General features: G+C 41.6%; 1 protein-coding gene across 5 annotated transcripts in view; it reads left to right on the top strand.

Annotated features, from left to right (window-relative positions):
• The first annotated feature begins 1,232 nt into the window (after positions 1–1,232).
• BRAF (B-Raf proto-oncogene, serine/threonine kinase) overlaps positions 1,233–22,638 on the top strand; it is an 81,249-nt gene continuing 59,843 nt past the window's right edge. For 3 of the 5 annotated variants that reach the window (XM_074582465.1, XM_074582487.1, XM_074582473.1), the window contains exons 1-2: positions 1,233–1,558; positions 16,073–16,174. In XM_074582465.1, the coding sequence (XP_074438566.1) occupies positions 1,424–1,558; positions 16,073–16,174 (237 nt within the window). In that variant the 5' untranslated portion in view covers positions 1,233–1,423. The remainder of the gene's footprint in view (positions 1,559–16,072; positions 16,175–22,638) is intronic. The other 2 variants (XM_074582460.1, XM_074582479.1) reach the window with 2 other exon arrangements.

Raw genomic sequence — 22,638 nt, 5'->3', positions numbered from 1 at the left:
TGCTGAACCAGCCGAGGGTCTGGTGGTCCCTCTCTCTTCCCTGTTCACCATTCTCACCACACTCCTGTCCCAGCTCACACAGTATGTAAGAACCACAGAATGGTAGGGTTGGAAGGGGCCTCTGGATATCATCTGGCCCAACCTCCCTGCCAAAGCAGATTCACCTAGAGCAGGTTGGACAGGAACACATCCAGGCGGGTTTTGAATATCTCCAGAGAAGAAGACTCCACAACCTTTTTAGGCAGCCTGTTCCAGTGCTCTGTCACCCTCAAAGAAGTTTCTCCTCACGTTGAGATGGAATTTCCTGTGTTCCAGTTTGTGCCCGTTGCCCCTTGTCCTGTCGCTGGCACCACTGAGAAGAGCCTGGCCCCATCCTCTTGACACCCACTCTTTAGATATTTATAAACATTGGTGAGATCCCCTCTCAGTCTTCTCTTCTCCAGGCTAAATGGACCCAGGTCTCTCAGCCTTTCCTCATAAGAGGGATGCTCCATTCCTTTGGTCATCTTTGTAGCCCTCCACTGGACTCCCTCCAGCAGTTCCTGGTCCCTCTTGAACTGGGGAGCCCAGAACTGGACACAGTACTCCAGATGTGGCCTGGCCTGAGCAGAGCAGAGGGGGAGGATGACCTCCTTGACCTGCTGGCCATGCTCGTTATAATGCATCCGGGAAGACCATTGGCCGCCTTGGCCACAAGGGCCCATTAATGGCTCATGGTCAACTTGTCCACCAGGACTCCCAGGTCCCTCTCTGCGGAGCTGCCTTCCAGCAGGCCAGCGATCAAAGACCCCATTAGCTCCTGATCTGAACCCCGCCGGCCCATCAGCCCGCAGCCCCGGCTTCGTTCCACCCGCACTTCACGGGGCTCCCCGCGCTGTCACCGCGGCCGCCGCACGGCAGGACCCGCGGCGCGGCCAGTGCTGGGACCCCTCCGCAGAGCCCACTCCGCTCCGTGTTCGACCTCCCCCCTCCGCCGCCGCCAGCCCCGGGCCCGCCCGCCCTGACAGCTCCCAACGAGCCGGGACGCGCCCCGCGGGGAGCAGGGCCTTGCTCCGCCCGCTGCGCTTCCGCGCCGCTAGGGGGCGCTGCGTCGGCGGCGGGGGCGTGGCCGCGGCGAGGGGGCGTGGCCCAAGCCCCACCTTCGAGTTCCCAGGGCGACCGGGGTGGTCGCGCCGTGACGCCAGGGTGTTTCCCCGGTGACGTCGGGGCGACTCATGCGCAGTGAGCGGCGTGCGGCGATTCTGGGTGACGTCACGGGCCGGGCGTGACGTGCCGGTGGCGCGGGCCGCTGGGAGCTGGCCGGCATCTGCGCTCGCCCCCCCTTCCCCTCCCCCCTCCCACTACGGGTCGCGGCTGGGGGCGTCCCGGCGGCGGGGACGCGGCTCCCCCCTCCCCCGCCCTCGCCCCGGCGCTTCGATCCAAGATGGCGGCGCTGAGCAGCGGCAGCAGCGCGGAGGGGGCCTCGCTCTTCAACGGGGACATGGAGCCCGAGCCGCCGCCCCCCGCCCTCAGCGCCTGCTACGCGGCGGGCAGCGGCGACCCAGCCATCCCGGAGGAGGTGAGGCCACACGCAACGGCTGCGGCAGCGGCGGCCACCCGACGCCCATCCCGCCCCCTCCCCCTGGCCCGCACCCGGGAGCCGCCGGCGGGCCCGGACGGGGCGGCGGCGCGGGGCCGGCGGCGGGGATCCCCGCTGCGGGGAGGCCCCGGCCTCCTTCCCCCCACCTCCGGCGGCCGGGGGCGCCGCCGGCTCCATCCGCCGCCGGTGATGCAGCGCCGGGGCGGGGAGGCTCCGCGCCGGGCCGCGGCCTCGCTGCCGCCGCGCATTCCCCGGCGCCCGGGCCCGCTCTCTGCCGGGGGCGGGCCGCGCCGCCCTGAGGCGGCTGCGCCCGCGGGGGGCCGGGGCTTCCCCCGGCCGCGGGGGGGGGTGTCGGGTCGGGGTCTGGTTTCAGGCGAGCCCACCGGCGTGCCCCGGCTGTCAGGCGCGCCGTGGTTTTATAATCGGGTTTCCCGCCCCCGATGGTTTTGAAACACTTGAAATACATTTTAAAACCAGGGTTGGGGTACGGTTCCTTGTGTGGGTGTGGGCCTGGCCCGCCGTGCCTGCAGGAGGGGTCTGAGGAGGCGTGAAGGGCCGGGGCACTGTGCCGGCGCGGGGGGCGTCGGGCCTCGGGGTCTGCGTCTCCCTTAGACACTTCCTGTGTTTTGGGGCATATTACTTAACTTCCCAATCCCACGGAGAGCGAGCGGTACTACCTGTTTTGCTAGCGTTAAAGCGTAAGTTGCCAGCGCTTCTGAAGGGTTTGCAGAAGGTGGAATAAAACGTGCCGTGCCAACACGAGGTATTTTGCAGGCTGGAGTACTGTAGGCATTGAAGTCAGGAGGAATTGCCAGATGCCATGCATCAAGTCTGTTCTGGAGGTAAATACAGATGCCAGAAGCTCTGCCTTCTTGTGCCGAGCGTTAGTTGATGAAGATGATTTCAGTTCAGCTTTCCCGAGTGTGTCTGTGTAACTGGTACAGGACCTCTCAACTGTGAGCGGAGGCTTGTAGCCCCATGAGGTGCCAAGCCCACCAGGTCATGGCTCCTTGCTGCTCTGGGGGGAGAGCCTCCAGCAGGGAAAAGGAGCTGTCTTGGATCATCAGCTCACAGAGGGGTCCAGTTTGACTCCCAACTCACCAAAAAAAGGCTATCTTTTTATCCATTTTATTCTTCAGTAGCTTAGTAGATTACAGCAGAATTAATGAGTTGAAAAGTTTGACAAGTACTGGAGCTCAGGCCGGGTAGGTGTCTGGAAAGGAGAAATAGGGAAGGTGTTTTCCCCTATTGGTGCTAGTAAGAGATGAGATTGATTCCCTCATCTTAAGAAGCTACTGGCTTACTTGCTGAAGGAGGCAAAACTCAGCAGTATGCATGTATTTAACACCTAACCAGCAGCGTGATTAAATGCTTTGAGTAATGCAAGTCTGGTCTTAACTTTCCTGAGTAAGGAGAAACTCAACTGGTTGAGAAACCTAAATACCTAAAGAGTGGGGTTTGACAAATGCTTTCTTTCAGCAGCAAAATGAAGTTAAAAAGTTTCTCGCTGACTTTTATCATCCTGATTGTGCTAGCACAACTGGACACGGAACTGAATTTCTCAGTTATTTCTGCCATAAAAAACTCCAGATCTCTGTGGAATCATTTCAATAAGTGGTTTATATTGTGTCCCTAGGAACAGTAATACCAGTACAGTTGAGTTGGATAATTGAACTACAGTGCAAGAGAGAGGAGCGGGGAAAGCACTGGCAGGAACCAATACTTTTTTAAAAGTCGGTTTTTGTACCAAGGGAGATGTTTGTGAAACTGCTGTAAGTCACTTGAACTTCAAAAATGCTTTAGCCTGTGTCAGTCATTAGATTTGACTCCAAATGCTAAGTTATATAGTGTAGCTTTTCCCTGCTCCTCTGAATATCTTATGTCCCTCTACGAGAGAGAGGGAGAGAAGCAGTCTGGTGTCTGAAACACCTGCCAACTAGAGAGGTTGGTAAGTCACAAGTATGCATGCATATATTCACGGTTAGGAAGTGTGTAGGGGTATTCTTGTATTATTTAAAAGGAAATGTTTTATACGTTGGAAATACTGAAACACACAGGTCTAAGGCGGAGCTGGTGCTAGAATCTTTGGTTTCTGATGTGGTTTTGTTCTTTAGTTAGCTATTTCTAATTACTTTTTGTTTACTATATAAGTGCACCTATTACTTCATCTAAACCTGTAGTTTTAATAAAGTTCAAGACCAAAAAATTGCTGATACAGTTAAAATGGAAACTATCCCTAATACAAAAACAAGCCAACCTAAAGTGTAATTCAAAGTCAGAAAAATACTGATGTGCTTCTAAGTGGCTCGTGGCTTTAATGTAAGTACACGTTCTAGTGTTCTGTTTCGTTCCTTCAGGACAATGTAAATCTAAGCTTTAAGAGTAAAGTTGCTGTGGAAGCCTATTAAGGAGCATAACCTCACTTATTTTGAGGAGATACCTGGAAAGGTTTTAGTTCCCTATAATTTTTTTGGGAAGGAAAGCGTTCGGTTCTATACTGGAGTTTCTGGTTTTAAAAGAGGATTGACCAATAAGAATCTCTGACAGACCTTGAAGTAGCCTTACACAAACTTGTAAATTGGAGCCCTCTGGTAAAGGAGGTATTCTTTATCAAGATCGTAATCGAGTGCTGCTGTGCTGGTTAAAACTACGTCAATGCCACTTACAAATTCAAGGATTGGGGTTTTGAAAAACAAGTTTAAGCCATATCATTCAACTCATGGCCAGTTTTTAATCAAATAATGAATTTAGTTCTTCAGAAGTTGCTTCAGTAGCCTAACTGTTGATATGAAAAAGCTTCTTCTGATAATGAAGTCATTACATAAGCTAAAGCTTTTTTTTCCCCATATTACAATTCAAGATTAGCAAGAGGAGTTGCACATGCACTCATATAGTATGTTTAGGAAATAGGTACTTGGAGGCATAAGGATTTGAAAAGGGTAGCGGCAAATGAATTTAGCAGAAATTTTCCTCTTCTGCTCACCCTTCAGTTGCTGGTGTTGGGAGGCCTGGGATGAGTGCTGGCATCCGGAGACATGTAGGCTGGCTTCTACTCCAGGATGAATTCTCGGGACAAGAGATTGTTTGGATGGAAGGTTTTCAGAGTATTACAGGGTTGTTGATATAGTAAGGAGTGTGTGACAGCTGGGAGGAAAGGCTCTGTTCTTGTTGCTAGAGATTATTTACACCAATATTAAATAATTCAAATGGGATTTTCTGTACTCAGAGCTTTGTGCCCTGAACTGCTCTTTGGAAGACGAAAAAAAGACTTTAAAGGTTGTGAAGTGCAGGCCTGAGCTGTTGGGTGGTTGACCGTTTTCTAGGCGGCAATGCTGGAATTTATCCTGCATGAATATTAGTTATATATTTAGAAACCTTAATCTTATAAAACATATTTAAGAAGAAGAATAAAATACACAGAATGGAAAGATGCCTCTAACCTTATAATATGAAGTAAGTGGTGGGTTCTCATAAAGCAATGTAGGTACGCAAAGAAAAACTGGGGTTGTTTTTGTTGCTTCTGTTTGTGGTTGAGTTAGGGAACCTATCGTGCTGAGAATTAGAATAACTTTCCTTTTAAATTTCTATTTTTCTGTGGAGTTTACAATTAAATGTGCTACTTATTTGGAAAGTTGAAATGATATAAGCATTTTTTTTCATTTATAGTTTGGGGATATGTTTTATGTTGAATCTTAGTTATGTTTCACTGCATTTGTGTTCAGTGTTGAACTAACTTTATAGTCCGTGAATGACATCCTATTTACTTGTGAGGACAAGTTAAACTTTAGCTACAAGATACTTCATATACAGCTAATATTCTGCAGGAGTGTATCTCAAAAGATAAGTGAAATAGTTCTATTCTTTTGCACAGCACAGGAAAAGCCTTAGCCAAATACTATGTCTGACTTTGGGTCACAGCTTCAAGAAATACATGGTCTAGCTGAGGAGAGCCTAGAGAATAATAAAGTCAAGAAGGTTAGAGCTCTGAGGGAAGACTGAAAAAAAACCCCCAAACCTGAGGTTGTTTAAAAAAGAAATGGAAATTGTCAAATCTGATGCAAAGAAGAATGCAAATAACTTGTTCTCTGGGCTTGTGGCAGTTACTGCCAGAAGAAGTGAGCTTAAATGGTAGCAGAGGAGGTGGCTTCACATTACTGTTAGACCTTTTTCTTTATGGCTAGGTATAGCGAAGCATGAAAATAGTCTTTCTTAACTTTATCTATAAAATGTCCATTAATAGATTCTGTCGCCTCCACATGTGAACTGATGTCAGGAGTGAAGGGGAAAAGTTGATCGATGTGTAGAAAAGACAGTGACTTTGATAACTTCTCATCTTTTTTTCCTTACACTTTTTACGATTTATTAGTGGCAAGGTAATTCAAACATTAGAACACAACCTTGAAATACTTGAATTCAGTGGGGATATTAAAGAAATTTCTGCTTATGATGTTTTTCCCCAAAGACAATAGAATTAACAGCTCTGTCCTGTGGTAGCTTTTTTGATTACACAAAACTTGCTTAATGGAGTAGTAGCTTCTTCTGAGAAGTTTTTGTCTCGGGAGGCTTGGTTCTTGTCTCTGTGAATATCCACAAACTGGTTGGGTACGAAGTGTTTGGTGCTGAGTTTTTTGGTAATTTATGTTGTTACTTAAGCCACTAATGCTATTCCCATTTGTATTTTGTTGTAGTTGTTAAACTCAAAGACCTCTTATTTTTAAAGCTGTTCTAATTATAACCTTCTTGACACTGGTTTAGCCAGGAAAGGCAATTCTTTTGTTGCATGCGGTTAAAAATAATGTAGACCAAGTGAGATTTGTTTTGGTGGGTTTTTTTGATTTTTTTTTTTTAACGGGCAGATCTTTTGATGGTAGCTATTTTTTAAAACTTAAAAAAAACCCCAGATTTCCTTGAGGCTCCAATATTTCGCTTTGTTTTGTTATTTTGTAACAAGTCCGTAGTTCAGTTTTATTAGTTATTATTGCAATAGAAATTTGACTGCATGAAATATTTTGGAGGGAATTTCAATTAGAAGAACATATAATTTCATTTGTCCTTCGAAGGGAAACAAAAGGTTTCAAATGATCATGAAATCGCTAATTCTCTTCCAATCCAGTTGTACGTAGAAGCTGCTTCAGCTTTAAGAGTTTTTATCGGAGACACTTTTTGGCCAAGTGTAAGTTTTATGTAAGTCTTCGTTTCAGTTTGAATAAGTTTCGGTTGAAGGGCTGTGTAAAGTATGATATAGTAGAAATGCTCTGTCAGAACTGTAGTCCTTAAGGGTTGATGCTGCTCCTTATCACTGCAGTTACACTGACGTCCATCAAATGGTGCTCTGCTACCCGGAGGGTAGGTCTTGCTGTTGCCTGTGCCTGCGTTGGGCCACTCAGCCACATCAACTTCCTTATGCCAACTTAGTATCACGTAGGTCCTTTCCGAAGTTGATTCAACTCCATAATGCGTAAGAAAATTCGCATCGCTTTTACTGGGTTAGTTTTCTGCAAGGTTAGTGAACTGAGTCTCCTCAACATGGCACCCAGTGAGCTCCAAAACTTCTGCAAGGCAGGAGGCAAAAGGAATGTGGTTAGGGGGAGCAGTGGTAGTATGGTGGGTTCCCCCCCTCTTTTTTTTTTTTTTTTTTAAGATCATCTCTGTCCCATGGAACTACACTGCCCTTCGGGTTTTTTTTTTTAATATTTGAATGAGAAGTTTTGTTCAGCTGAGGCTTCCTTAGCTGGACGTGCCAGGTTTAGATCCTGGCATGTTAGATCTTTATGGGCTTGTGCTTTTCCCGTGCTTGATTGTACCAGTCTTGGTCTCTCTGGATTGCTTCTGAGTGTACCTTGCACACAAATATGATTACATCCCATAGTTTTGCTGGTGTGACAGGGATGTGAAGGTCCTCTCTGAGCTTCTTGTACAGTAAGTATAGTTTTCCAACAGCTGCGACGATGGGAGAGTTCTGGGTACAGTATTTAGGTTTTTGAGGTGTGAGATGGGTTTTCGTAATTTTCAACTGTTCACACATCTGTGTGTGTGAACACAGCTACTTTCTCATAGCTAGTGCAGGATACAGAAGCCAGTATGCAATATACGTGCTTCTTTGCTTCAGCTTTTTTTTTATTCCAGTTGCTCTTGAGCTTTTTGGGCGTACAATGGAATGCTCTTAATCTTCCCTCCTGCACACAGCTTCTTTCCAAAATGATGAAATACGTATTTGTACAACTGATTTCCTCTTCTGTGGCCAGTGCTAAAGTTAAACAAGACTGCTTGATGCATGATTACATGCTTTTTCTTCTTTTTTTTTTCCTGTCTAACCCCCTTGCTGCAGGTGTCTGGCTTGTTACTCCACCTTTTTAGCATTTGTGTGGCGGCAACAGTGCCTTTCTTTATTCTGTTTCTGATGACGTTTTATGCATGTGGACCCTAGCAAAAAAGGGTGAAGTGGGCAAAGGTCTAATTTTTACCCATTCCCATTGCCTGACAGTGCTGTCAGTTCAGGCAGGAGTTTTCAGGAAGGGGTGCTGCCAGCTATCATTCCACCATGGCGCTCCCCAAACAACGTGAACGTTAAAGATGAGAAAACAGAACCAGTGCTCTCATCAAAATGGAGCTTGTTGTGCAGGGTGGGTAGAGCGCTTGGTATCAAATGAATTCTCCACGCTGTCTATATTGAATTCAGATCACAGGAGTGTGTGTTTGGGCACTGAAGGAAGCTTTTATTTTTCTAAAGTTCTCATTGAGTGAGACATTTTTGTGGGTTCTCCCAGTGTCCCTGCACAAAACTTAATATGGAGAGGCAATTCAATTTCTACATAAAGGCTACCAACTTTCTTTAAAATCTTTCTTCTAGGAGGCAAGCAAGTAAAGTTGTTAATGGCAAAATGTACTTACTGTTTAAAAATGTGGTGCGTAACTAAGTGGCTAGGAATATTATTTTTTTTACCACAAAAAGGGGGATACCAGCCCTAATATAATACATGTTACGTAGCGAGGTCCCTTAAGCAGTATAGTCATTAGTAAAGCTGTAGTTAAATGCACTGATACATAGTAAATACTTTTCAAATGCAGTTACAGTGGGTTCAGTCAACATTTTCTGACACTTGAAGCACAGACTTGGTAACTTTTAATCGATTTTTTTTTCTTTATTTCAGATGAAGGGATTGTTTTGAGGGTAGGCATTTCTGAAGTCTATCTGTCTAGTACTAGTTATTCACTAATGGTGTTTGAAAACCAGTATGAAATCAACATGAAATAAAATGCATCATTATGACTTTAAGAAGTTGGTCATGTTTAGGTGCTTGAAACTGGATGGTTGTATATTGGTGCCTCAATCTTTGAACTGGTTTTGTAAATTTATTCATTAAATCTTAATAGCTCAAACATTCTCCTAGTTAGTGGTAAGTAATGTAGATTTAAATGTGAGTCTTCAGCATCATCTGACGTAGCTTTCAGAAAGGATTTCTTTAAGCATTCTCGTAATTTTACTGCAATTTGTAATTGCTAATAAAAATCTCTTGTGACATTTTTAAGCTTATGTACATCGTTTTAAATTGATGTAACTTTTTCATTTTTTTTTCATTTTTTTTTTCAGTTTTCTAAACTAGATGGTCGTTTTCAACATCCTTCCATGGTAGCTGTTGTATCTTGGTTTCGTTTTGTTTTTTTAAAAAAAACTCTTCTAACTCTACAATGGGTGGCAAGAAGCCAATTCTGCCTTTTAAATTATTTCATTTTTCATGTTGGTACTGGGGTTACTAAGGCAGCATGATCTGCTGAGTAGAACATAGAATGCCATTTAGGAGAATGTGGTTTCTGTGGCAGTTTCTATTTGTGGCTGTTTTCTGTGATTGGGAGCAAATTACTTGTGTTATACAATTAAAAAAAAAAAGTACATTTGCTCTGTTTCAGATTTTGAGACCTGTTTGTTGGCCATAAAAATGGGATACCTTAGGTACTTCATTGTATCACAGATATTTCTGAACAAACAAAATATATTTATACTTGGCTAACAATTCCATCTGTCTCTTACGTTTTCCGAACCAGTTGGTAGAAGACACATGCACAGTGTAGTAATAGTTTAGTGGTGAAATATTGCAAAGTGTATAACAAATTATTTTATGGATTGATAACATGAACTTTTAAATAGGTGCTGATTATCTTTTCTGGATAGTCTAATTAATTGTGTGCTCTGGCGAGGAGAGAGCAGAATAAGTTCTGTAGTTCAGCCGAGACTGAGTTTATTTGTTTTGTCATTTTAATTAATGTGACCCAAGCTCTGTGAGAGCTCTGCTCAACTAGCATTTGCTTCTTATAGGCAATTATTGTAATTAGCTGGTTGGCTGCTTGCTTTCCATTACAAATATGACTTGTCTTCAGCTTAAGGTGTGCGGAGAAATGGTCTGGTGTATGCATGATAGTATTTTTTTAAATTTCCCCACTGTATGGATTTAACATGTTGAGAGTCTGTGGTAGTTACCTCTCTAAAGCAAAATTGCATTCTTAATTCAGGAAATCTGGATAGGTTCCCCACCCCACCCCACCCCCTTTTTTTTTTTTTTTTAAACCCATGATAGTCTAGGGAGAAGTTGTTAAATTCACAGATGTAAATACAATGAATTGTACAAGAACTTGATCTGTGCATGATCCTTATGACTACTGAATTAGTACCAAATTCAGAATAAGAGACTAGTAGTAATGCAGCACAAAAGCCTCGAGGAATGTGGAATTAAAGATTTAGTTAGATCAAAGAAAGCTGTGCAACTGGTGGTTAATGATTTAAATGAAGGATACAGACACCTCTTATTTTTCACGCTCTGCCGTTCTCCTGTGGTAGAAAACATTTGTAACTTTGCTTTTTATAGTGCTGGGGGGCAAATTCTACTTAGCAGCAAGCAGCAAAGATGGCAGGTGATGGAAAAAGTAGGAGAATGAAAGAGAATTGAAACTTAAACAGGAAGGCTGCCACTTCATGGCAGCGTGAATCCATCTAACGGTGGGCTATAGAGAGGAAAGGTGACTTTTTGCACCAGCTCAGGTGGTCGCTGGGTCCTCTGCCAAGCTGCTTCAGCACAGTAGACTGGCAGAAAACTAACCTTGACAAAGAGAACAATTTTGTGCTTGTTTAGCATACTGAAATGGTTCAGCCAATGGTTTAAGTTCTGAAGAAAGAGTAAAGAAGGGGGCAGAGGTAAATAGCCAAGGACAATACCATAATTTCCCCTACCTTCTAAGTTGGTGAAAGCTGCAAAGCAGCACTGCCTAAGACTCTTGGTCACTGTTCCCACAGGGAAACTGCTTCGTTATGTTACAAGGGTAGACTTTATTGAGCTTTATCCTTTACAATTTGTCATTGTATTCTAAAACATATTTTTAAACACTTATAAGAAGTAAGGAACTTTTGAAGTCTGAATTCCTTTTCTTAAAGAGGAGGCAACTTAAGAGACAAAAGCTCGATAGGCTGAAAGGCTATTTATTCTGCTTTAAGAGTAGGGCTGAATGATGAGCAATTCAATTTGTATTTAGAATTAAACAAAGGAAAAGACATAGATTACGCTCCGTTGCAACTAATGGTTTGCAAATAAATGAGAGATGCAAGAATATTAAGTAAAAACTAAGTGTTAGTAATACCAGGGTTTTGTGTGCCGTAAGTCCTCTGGTAAAGAAAGCAAGTCTTTTATTGAATGTGTTTTTCTTAGAATCGCAGAGTTAGTCTGCCACTGACTTTTTTCAATACGGTTTCTGCTGCTAACTACTCAAAAATGTTACCCTGGTACTTGAGCATTAACTTGATCAGATGTTTCCTAGTTTTTTTTGGAGTAGGGAGGGAGTTGTTCGGTGTTTAGTTTTAGTTGTGTTTTGGTTTTTTTGTGGTGGTGTTTTTCTTTTGCTTAACAGGAACAGTGTCACAACAGACACAGTTGAAAACTTGTGTCGCTGGTTACAGCGGTTAAGAATTGGCCTTTCCTTCCTAAAAAGTGTTACCTGTTAAATGGAAAATAGTTTTCATCTTGAAGCCTTTTTAATATTTTACTAACTGTTGTGCTTACAGCAGATGCCTGCTGATCACATTGCTGTATTAGCTGACCTAGTTATGATCCTAGTCATCAGGCAGAATGGTACAAAAAATGTTGTACCTCTTCTTGACAATTTTTCTTCTTGAACCTACTATTATACATCTTCACCAAGGCCTGTCTTCATCAGTCTGGAAAGATACATTCGTAGTCTTGTGTGGAAAAAGAGATACCGGATCATTTTTCTCATTGCTGCAGTAACTTCTGTAGACATTGTTGTCCATAACTTATGTACTAATCTGTGACTGTAAATTTTACTGGACTCATTCTGAACTGTCTAGCTAGCCAAAAATGAAAACACACTGTTAAAATTTTTTCAGACATTGTAAGGGAGCTGTGATAAAAATGGTTCACCAACATTAATAAAAAGTTTGTGAAGATAAAGTAGGAAAGGCAGCTTCAGTGTTGACGTTTGTGTCACTTGTGTAAACTCTTAGTGAAACCCATCGTAAGCTGGTTTTCAGTTCAATAAAGTCTTCCAGCTTTTATTCTTTTTCATACTTGCTTAATAAAAAGTTTAACTGCACTGTTGAAAATGTGGTAAGCATGAAGAGCCAGCAGAGAGTAGGAAAAATGCGAGAATTAACACAATGGATGTGCAAGTTGAGAGAAGCTTCCACTGAGAGATGTAAAGGAGCTAGAGCCTGAAGTATAGGAAGAAGGAAAGGATTATTCATCCCACTGTATGTGCAGGTTCCAGCGGATGACTGCAGAAAATGAAAAGCAAGCTTTGTAAGAGGCAAGAAGAGGACTAGCACCGTTCAAGGTTGATAAGGGGGGAAAGTAACTTAGGAAAAGGTATCAAAATGTGAGGAAGAGGTAACAGTGGTTTTCAGCCAAAGAAACTGGGAAAATGCAAACTCTGCATCTTGACGTGCAAATGCTGAGGTGCAGTGCTGAGTTATTAACCCCATTCATATGTCCTCTTGCCTCCCTTTCACTCTAACACTTCGCTTTCAAGCTAGTTAAGACATTAGTCCAGCTAAGAATGACCTCAGGTATAATAGCTTTCTAAAGCGTTTTCTGACAAAACGGATCCTAGCTCAGTGGACCAAACAATTGAATTGATTCTGTAAGAAAGAAGCCTGAAGGGGCTGATTAGAGTAGTATTGGATAGGTATTGATGATTTTGTCTTCCTTACAAAACAGTTTCCAAATCAAATGCTAAATTACTGATCTTTTTAATTAACTAGTTGGTTCTATCAGAGTATTCTCCATCATCACCAAGTGTGATAATCCAAATGCGGGACATACTGTGCCTGGACAAATAATGGCTTTTTTCTTTTCTTTACAGAATAGATTTGAACTCTCAGGTGTCTTCTACCAAATGTGAATCATAGACCTTAGAGTTGGGACGTGCTGCAAAATTTGAGTACTGATGCCAGGTGCAAAAAGTATAAAAGATAGTTTCCTTTGTGCTTTCTCAGGCACTGTGTATTTTGACAAGCAGCAAAGGATGCGAAAATAACTTTGTGGCTTGTAGCCTCGCATTTGTGGAGCCACAGTCTTCCTTGAATAGGATGGATTTTAGGCTTCTACTGTATCTGACTTGCCTCTGGCTTGAAATAGGTCATCATCTTTATTACATTGCAAGGGAGTGCTTACTTGCAAAATTAATGCACAATTATCCACAATAGGCAGATACAAGTTGATATATTCCAGTATATCTGGAATATTTCCAGTCTTCTGGCTGCCTGTGTCCACGTTAGCCTGCATCAGCTTCCTTGTGTCAGCAGCACTAAAGGGAGACTCAAATCTAATCTCTTGTGATAGAGAATAATCTTAGCCTTATGCTACCAGATAAGACTGAAAAATTTATTTGAGGCTTTTTTTGGAAAAAATGATGAGGTTATATAGGCTGTAAAGGATTCATTACTTTTTCGTGGAACTACAGTGAAACGGTGTGACTCAAGTAATGGTGCTGTTTCCTGTGAGAAAGGACTGGACTTGCATGTGGACAGTACAAGGTGCATTGCAGATTTACTTCAGAATACATTAAGCTTTCTAGCAAGTGTCCCTTAGGCTGGCATTGATTTTTGTATTTCTGCAAGATACTTGGTAGCTGTGGTTTTATGGCTTCCTACAGGTATGGAGTTTCATAAGTGTAGTGGAGTGCCCATAAGAGTAACAAAAAATATGTCTGTTCTTTCTTAATGACCAGCTGGCTTCTGCAGTTTTCTTTTACTTCTAGAGAAAGTGTGAATAAAGTGTGGCTAAAGGGATTACTGTGAGAGCTCGAGGAAGGAATGGTATTAGTGTGTACACATTTAGCTTGAAAAACTTGTTTTTATTCTGTTGTCTAGGAACAAACTCTTCGGTCCAGAACTGATTGCTAAAAGGATTCTATATTTCATGTTTTTTCTCTCTGTTGTTAGGTAATTCTTTGCTGCTGTCCTGGAATGTATGTGTTTCTGGGGAATGAGATGCTTACTAAAATCCTAGTCAATTTTTGTACAGGTAGGTTTTATTTGGGTAGTTGAAAGAAACCCATACATCTGTGAGCGCTACTGAACTCAAGAGACTTAATTCTTAAGAACCAAGTGTTTCAGGGTTTTTTCCACAGAGATGATGGGAATGTGTCTTGGCTAGAAGTCTGTAAGGATGGGCTGGTGCATGTGATGTGAATTTAGCTGGAGTAACTTAACTGAACAAGCAAGTTAGAGAGGAGAAAAGAGAGGCTGAAGTTGCTGGCTCCGCTGGTTGTGTAAGTGCAACAAGTCTGGTGGGTTTTTGGTGAGGTAGAAGCTGTGGGCACTGTGGAGTGTAGAAGCAGATGTTTTTGAGTCGCATGGGGTCACTTGCGCAGAGCACTAGTTCCGAATTCCAGTTAGGAAAAGGCTTGAGTTCCTTCAATTGAATGGAAGTAGTCACAGATCCTGTGTAGTAGGATGCAATATATTTGCACAGGGGTTGATTCTCAAGGAGCTATCTAGTTAAGCAATGCTCTGGACCACCAAAAACTGTGCATCAGCATATTCACTAATACGGGAAGGCAGAAGGTAAGTTTTGTTTAAGTAAAACAAGTAGAATTTGCCACTTAAAGGGAAATTCTGAAGCTTGGAAATTTGCCGTGGCATATGTATTCTTGAGCCTACTTGATTAAGGGTAGAAGATGCTAGTCTATAGTAGGATTGTGAAAGTTTTTCCAGCTTGTCAGAAGACTTTTGATGAATATGGCACACAAAATAGGTTTTCCATTTCTGTGAGCAACAAGTAATGATTTGTTGCTATGGTTGACTTTGATAAATTTCCTTCTGCCTTCAGCGTACTTTTAACTGTGTGAATAGCTTTTTGAAGATGATAGAAATCCAGATTAAGTTTGCCTGTAAGATTCACTTGTGGAAAGGCTCTTGGTTTGGTGCACAGATGTATAGTAGGTAATTCAGGGCACCATTTTCAGCTCCTCTGAGCGATGTTGTCTTCCACTAGACTTCCACTAGAACTTCAGCTTCTTCTGGTGAAGACATTTTTTGCCGTAGCCTGGTAGTTGGCACTAAGTTTCAAAATTTTTTATTTTCTTCATTAGTCAGTTCTTGCTTTTGTCATGATATTTACTTAGCAGGAAGATTTCTGCCCTTGTTAGAGGCTGTTTGATTCTCTTGCCAACATCTCCTAAATAACATGCTTCTGTTGTGCATATTACTGCTGCTCAATTATATTTTTCTATATCTTTACTGTAAAAGAAGAGAGAAGCAAGGTTGTCGTTACGGCACAAAATAGAAAATAACATATGAGCAGGGAACTTACTCATTATCCATCTTCAAAAAAAAGTATTTGGAAACTCATCTGATGTGTTTATTCTACTCAGCACTGCTGAGGACAATTCTGGGCTCCCCAGGAAAAGAGAACCATGGCCATACCGGAGACAGTCCAGTGAAGGGCCACAGAGATGATTGTCAGTGAAAGGAAGACGGAGCCAGAATCTTTTCAGTGGTGCCCAGTGACAGGAGCAGAGGCAACGGGCACAAACTGAAACACAAGATGTTCCCTCTGAGCATCAGGAAGCACCGTGCAAACAGAAGACTAGGTCTAGGTTTTGTGAATGTTGTTTACACATATTTGGTTTGATAGAACTCCTTCACTAAACTCTGTAGTGCTGTAGAAATTGGGTCGCAAAGTCTTGCAAGGAAATACTTAATATGGTTTTGATAAACATGAAAAATAAACTGTTCTTTAAACGTGTTTATTCGATGGTTCCTGAATTTTAAAACCAAATTTAATCTTTCTCTGTTTATCTCGTAAGCAAGCTGCGCCTTACTGACAGGGGGTGAACAGGACAGCTTTGTGCACTCTTTTACTGACAATTAAAATACTTTTATTACAGACTCCTGTTATTAGATATCAAGAAAATGTAATTTTTTTGGTTTGGGACAAATTCTCTAGGCTCCTTTTGATTATGAAAATTTTTAATTTTCTGTTTTAGGTGTGGAATATCAAACAGATGATTAAATTAACACAAGAACATATAGAGGCACTGTTAGACAAATTTGGAGGAGAGCATAACCCACCATCGATATATTTAGAGGTAAGTTTACGTTCACATGAATGTGGTTAGATTAATGATGCGTTATCTTAATGTTAAATGAAGCATCTTATGTTAAACCTGAGAATACCTGTAGTAAAAGAGAATATTCTCCTTGTGAATTAGAAACTGAACTGTTTCCCTGGAGATGGAAAGGAACTGCATGGGATTCCTCATATGCATCAGTAGGGGAAGATCAGTGGCATGGTCTAATAGTTATGTTGGTGGAATTGAAATGTAAAATGTTGGGGTTTTTTTTTTGGGGGGGGGGGGGGAAGAGAGATTGTGTGTGTATAATAGAATAATGTGTTGTTAAAAGCAAACACATACACATGAAAACATCTTAAAAGACTAGCATTGCCTTTAAAGCATTTGACTTCATGTTTTTTCTCTTTGACAAGTAATCATGTAGCATCCAAAAAATGCTATGAGTAGAAGGGAAATTTTTAAAGTAATACATAAAAATGTAGGGCGAAGTAATATTTTTAAGCTGTGTTTAATTGTAAACTAACTAACTACAAATTAAATTTCTGTATTCTTTCATCACTCCAGATTCATAAAGTTGCACTGACATAGGACCATTAAAAGCATAAAAAAGGGTTGCGTCCATAAGTTACATCTGTTAGAAATTGAGTGGGTATCACTTGCTCCAAACCCTGCCCTTTTCTTGCTTCTCTCAAGTATTGAAATAACTGGAGGTCAACTAGACTTCTTTTGTAGTCTTTTTAATTGTAATTGCTGCCTAAAGGCACTGGGTAATTAAAAATAAAGATCTCATTATTTGAGGTACCTCTAGCTTTTTATCTTAATATGTCAGAGCAGGGCACTAGCTTGATTATACAAATGTTGACATAACATCCTTAACAGTTAAGGTCAAATGAGGCCCTCTACAGTTGCTTTACTTATTGCTAATGTGAAATGGGAGTATTGAATGAGTGCTAATCACTATTTTAACCACTCAATGGTATATAAACACACCTCTGTTTTCACACGAGCTGGTTCATTTCATATGTCTGGGTTAATATTGCCACGTGTATGTTGGTTTCATCAGATTGTGGATCAAATTGCAATAATAATGTGCTTAATTTGCTCTAAGTCTGGATTTCAGGTAGGGAAATCCATAGTTCATTATAGCCTTTTTCACTTGCTTGTGTCTAAATTAAAACTGAGATCCCCACACTGAAAGCTTTTAGATTATTCTCCAGTTCATTGGTAGAGAAGAGGGTATTTACAGTCATAAGTGTGTACTAGGAAATGATTACGATAGTGTAAAGAGTCTGGTAAGTCTGAAATAGTTGGAGCATAAAGTAGGTTTGCAAGTTCAATGGTTCCATGTGCTCCTGAGATGAAACTGCATTTGTGGCTCATCAGCATAGTAGGGAAGCCCCGCAAGACAGAGCGGGGTGTTCGTCTGCTGCAGTGAGTTCTGCTGGATCATGAGGCCAGTCTTGTGACAAGTAGTGCTGATGCTGACTAGGGAGCAGTAAGCCATTGGGAAGAAGGTGGGAGTGACAGGGATTCTGCTTTTTCAGTTGAATTATCCCATGAGAGAGTGAGTCCTGTGAAAAAGCCCGCCACCATTGGAACAAGAAGCCTTGTTTTCCCCAGCTCTTTGCTATGTGATTCTTCTAATAACCTTTGTTCAGGTATTTGCAGTACCAGTAACGGCTAAGACACTTGGAATCACTAACCTGGAAGGAAAATATTCTGGTTTTGTTGCATTAGTTTGCTATCCGGTTAGTAGATTGAACTTGATCATGAAGTCTGTTGAGCCCCAGGTCTGTGGTTAAGGTTAGGGAAGAGGAAGAGCTTGCAGCTGTGAGCCAAGAACCTAGAAAATGGCGTGAGAGAGAAGAGGAACTCTCTTTTTTGGATGGTCATTAGCTTGGATTAGATCATCCTCAAATGGATTGATTGCAGTGACTAGGATTAAATGCTGCAAACCTGTCGTTTGTTTAGTGTGTAGACTGTAGAACTAAAGGGGGGGATGTAGAAGAAATACGCTACAGAGTACCTGATACAGTCATAAGCAAGATTACTGTCTACCCTTGGCTGTTCATTTCAATCTAACAGCAGTTGTCTGGTGCATCCTTTCTGTACATTTCCCATATTTTGGCTGCTTTTGGCTTGGTCAAGAACAGAGGTTGCTTTCTATTGTCAGAATTTGCTTTGCAGCAATTTACCTGAACCCAATCTGTGAGTGCTACAGCTAACGTTTTGACTTTCTGTATTCCTCCACCTGTCAGAAAAAGGGCCAGAACAACCCTGGTTGCAGCATGAAATGACAAAGCTGTATGTAAAAAGCTCTGACTGTAGTGTGATTAAAGTGTGGAAGAACACATTTGCTCTTAGGAAATGTGGAAGTAAGAAAATACAGTTTTGATATGAATAAGAAGAACAGGAGAGCACGTAGAATACACATGGATAGCTTAAGTGGTTCAATAGATAACTCATCCTTCTAACAGGGGTTAGAAATAGCAAACTCCCTATTAACAGAGCTGCTGTGTGATATTGGGCCTGCTCAGTCCTGTACCTGTGCATCATCACTGACTTCTGTGCATGACCCCTCTTTCCCTCCAAGCTTTCACGCCTAGGCTGTTGTCTAGGTCTTGATGCTATGGTCTGTGTATCTCCATAGTGCTTGAACAGGAAGGTCATGTAACTTATACTCTGGCCATCCTCTTCTGACTTTCGTATGTTGTTTGTTTTGATGAAGTCTTATTTCTGGCTGTAAAGTGCAATATTGTCCTGCTTTTACCCAGAATCTGTATAGCTAATTTTGGTAGTCTGTTACTTGAATTGTATCACCCTTCCCTTTGTTTCCTTCCGCTGCTCTGATCTCTTTGCATCTTCCATAAAATGTGAGCGACTCTTAAGGACTTCTGCACCTTGTGCCTGTTGATTTTCTCGAGTGCTTCTTTGTTGTTTTTTGCTTTGTTGTTTGCTTCTCTTGGCAAAAGTTGGAATTAGCCAAAGCTAATTGCTAGCCAAGTACCTGCAAATGAACACTTTTGCTTTCACCCGTATTTCCTTTCACTGTTGTAAACATCTAGTTTGTTCTTGTAGTACTTTCTGCAAAACCGTGCCTTTTTGTATACCTGTGAAAAGCTTGACAGCTATCCATCCATCTTCTGACCTGTAGAGTTTCGGTACAAAGGGATTTGTTGAGTTCTTTTGTACTTGTCTGGCTTTATATCCTTTGTTTCTTACATATCTTACTAACTGCTCACGCTCACAGACCTTACACAGACCTTGCGCTAGCTCCTGGACTGTGCTGGAGCTGCCTCTGTAGACGTGTCCAAGTACAGTTGTGGTTGAAATTGGTGACAAAACTGCATTTCAATTAAAAATGGAAAAGAAGAGGTTGGGGGAGTGGAAACATGCAAAGGAAAGCGGAAGAATTGAACAAGAAAATTAACTCTGAAAACTGAGCATTCAAAGCATGTAGTAAAATTATTTGTGTTTTGAATATAAAACATACACCTCATTTAAAAATAAAAAGGATTTATGCCTTAGTTATATAGTTGGTCAAGAAAATAGACGCTATCGGGCTTTTGTTTCTGTGCTCATCTGAGAGAAGACAAAATGTTTTTTTGTGGCAGACTTTTTTTTTTTTAGTTATGGGGGGGTTCAATGCATTTTACATCAAAAGAACTTTAAAACTGACAGCTATTGTCGCAGCCATCATTTCAGGATTCATCAATTGACTATGAAAGAGGAACGGATTTCTTGAAATACCAAAAGTGATTGACGTGTGCTCTGTTGAATTCAGCATATATTTAATTATTCCTGCAAGAGGGGATACTTGGATTTGGGGGTATCTCCCTGCCTTGACCCATCACTCCTCAGTGATGGCCTTAAAAAGGTGACTGTACAGCATCGGGAGTAGTGCGTGTAAGCCTGCCCAGGCTGCTTTGGATACAGCTGCTCAGGAGCGGAAAATGTAGCACGAAGCTGGAGCGCAGCGGGTGGCTTGTCTTTCTCCTCTCTGGGCAGGAAAGTAGGGCCTGAGGAAGGAGAGCAAAGCTGCAGAGGTACTTCTGAGTGTGTGTATAAGGTACAGGGGTAGGAAAGAAAATGAACAGAAGAAAGAAAAGAAGGTTTGTCATTAACCGCATGATTTTCTTCTAATTGTTATAACTAGTAATAGCTTCAGGAATCTTATCAGTGTTCTCTGGTATGATCAGAAGGAAAACTTTTCTGTTTGTTCCAGTGGGAAGAAATAATAAACGTGGTAAGCAGTGGCTGTATTAAAATCTAAAAATGGCTTATAGCTAAAATTCTTTCTTAGGTAATCCTAGTTCTTAACTTCTTCCATCCCCTTTGTGTGAGCATGTATCTCAGATCTAACAGACTCCTAGAAATCACTGTCAAATATTTGAAATAACTGCTTGACTCAGTAGATGTAGAAATATCACTAATAGCATTTTTCTTTTCTTCTGGAAAAGAGGCTGCAGGAGCTCCTCGGTAGGTTTTGCCATGCTTTTTGGAAGCACTCTGTATCACAGCAGCTGAAAACATCAGTGATTTTTGTCTTCCCACATAATTTCTTAGCGTGTTACATCTGTCCTTGAAGTGCTGTTTCCCAAAATACACAGTTCATGATTCACTGTGGAAAAACCCTTTTCTTAAGGGTTTGTCTAAGCATTGTAAATATTGGAAATCTGTATTGCAAAGAAACCTAGTATTATGATACTGGGAAAAGCTGGGATTCAGTTAGCAAAAACGATTAAAATATGCAGTTGTGTATTCTTCTGTAATGACCATCAGAATTAGGGGTTTTGTTTTGTTGTGGTTTTTTTTTTTTTTTTTTTTTTTTTGTCTCTACCAACAAAGTACTGATGAAGAGGATAACCTAAGTTAAGGAAAGGAGAATAAAGATCTGTGCATTTCAACTTAGCATTGGCAACAAATGTGGTTCACAAACTGAAATGGGTTGTACAGATCCGAACTAGCCAAAACCAGTCAGCTCAAACTTGGAAAGGAGAGATGGTGCTTAAATGACTTAATAAGATTTGTTAGCCTTTGTAGACTTGTAATGACTGTCCAGGGAGGTCTTACTTATTTAAACTTCCAAAATGCATTGTGTGTCCTTCTTGTCTCCTAGTTTTGTGTACAGTGTTATCTACCAACACGTAATCTGTGAGAACTTAATTGAACAGTATTAGCCCATTTGCATGTAAATAGTTCTTCGGGTGGTGTGAAGTTCCATCGTGGACCTGTGGGTTAGTTCAGCTAACTGAACACGAGCAAGCTGCCTGCTTTTTTTATTCGGTCTCCACACAAAATAAAACAGTATACAAATGCATGGATAGAATGATAGCGGCATCAAAATAAGCTTTAAAACTCAGTCAGCTTTCTAGTATTGTCCTAAAAGAATCATCCTCTTTCCTACTTCTACTCTTGGAAGCAATTTAAAATGAGAATCAGGGGAGTAGAGGTATGTTTATCCTCGACTACTGTGATTCTTTTTCTTTTTTTTTCTCCCTAGCCTTCTCTTTTCCTGGGCTATTAAACATATCTTATTCAGAGGCCTTACTGTTGCCATTTTTGAGAGTTTGTCTGGTGAATTTCAGGAGAGGATTTCATTCCTTATTCCTGTATATCTGAAAAATCCACACAGGAGGTCAAATTAATTAATTAAAGAAGATTACCTCTTTGCTGATTTAAAGGATGCTTATTGGAACAGCAGGCGGATACAGTCCAAAATGGATCTTAGTACTGAATCTCAGCTTGTTTCAGACTGTTTGTGGTATTCCAGGAAAACGCTAACTCTGTGTATAGGCACTGGAAAACGTGGCGGTTCTCAGGGGAAATTCAGATTAATTTTTACCAGGCTCCTAACAGATGCTGATCAAATATGTTGGACCAAAACTGGAGTGTCTATAGTTAGACTAAGTACAGATTTAGGAGTCTTACTAAATGAAGAAGTCCTGACGTACATTACTGTCTATCTTCAGCTCCCATTTAACTTAGTGGGATTTGCATTTGATCAACAGCCTAAAAGGTCAGACATCTTTTAAATAGAAACACAGTCTTGGTTTCAAAGGCAAGGAAACTGTAGTTTAGGCTTTTAAGAGTCTTGTGATGTGTGGATTTATCTAAAATTGATGAAGGAAGGGGGAGAGCATGGTAAAACCAGTTGGTCTGCTTGAGTTTAGACTGAGTTTCTAACCAGATGTGGTAGGGGGCCGGGAGAAGGAGAAACTGTATTTTGCTACTTGGTCTTGTCCCAGATCAATTTTTAAAATAACATTGAACTTGTTGCTTTTTCTTTCCTTAGATGTTATTACTCAAATGAATAGCCTGGTTATGGCCCAAGAAAGCAAATTTCAAATATAGTATAAATAATACGTAATACAGAAATACATATATTTCTGAGAAAATCCCATGTCATCATCTTGTCAACAGAACTCTTTTGGTGCCTCTGTGTAATATCATGCAAATTCTGTTGACTTCTGAGGTCA

This window comes from Larus michahellis, chromosome 1, assembly GCF_964199755.1.
Source record: "Larus michahellis chromosome 1, bLarMic1.1, whole genome shotgun sequence".
Classification (NCBI taxonomy): domain Eukaryota; kingdom Metazoa; phylum Chordata; class Aves; order Charadriiformes; family Laridae; genus Larus; species Larus michahellis.
The sequence above is the reverse complement of the archived record's forward strand: the minus strand, read 5'-3'. Positions and strand labels throughout refer to the sequence as shown.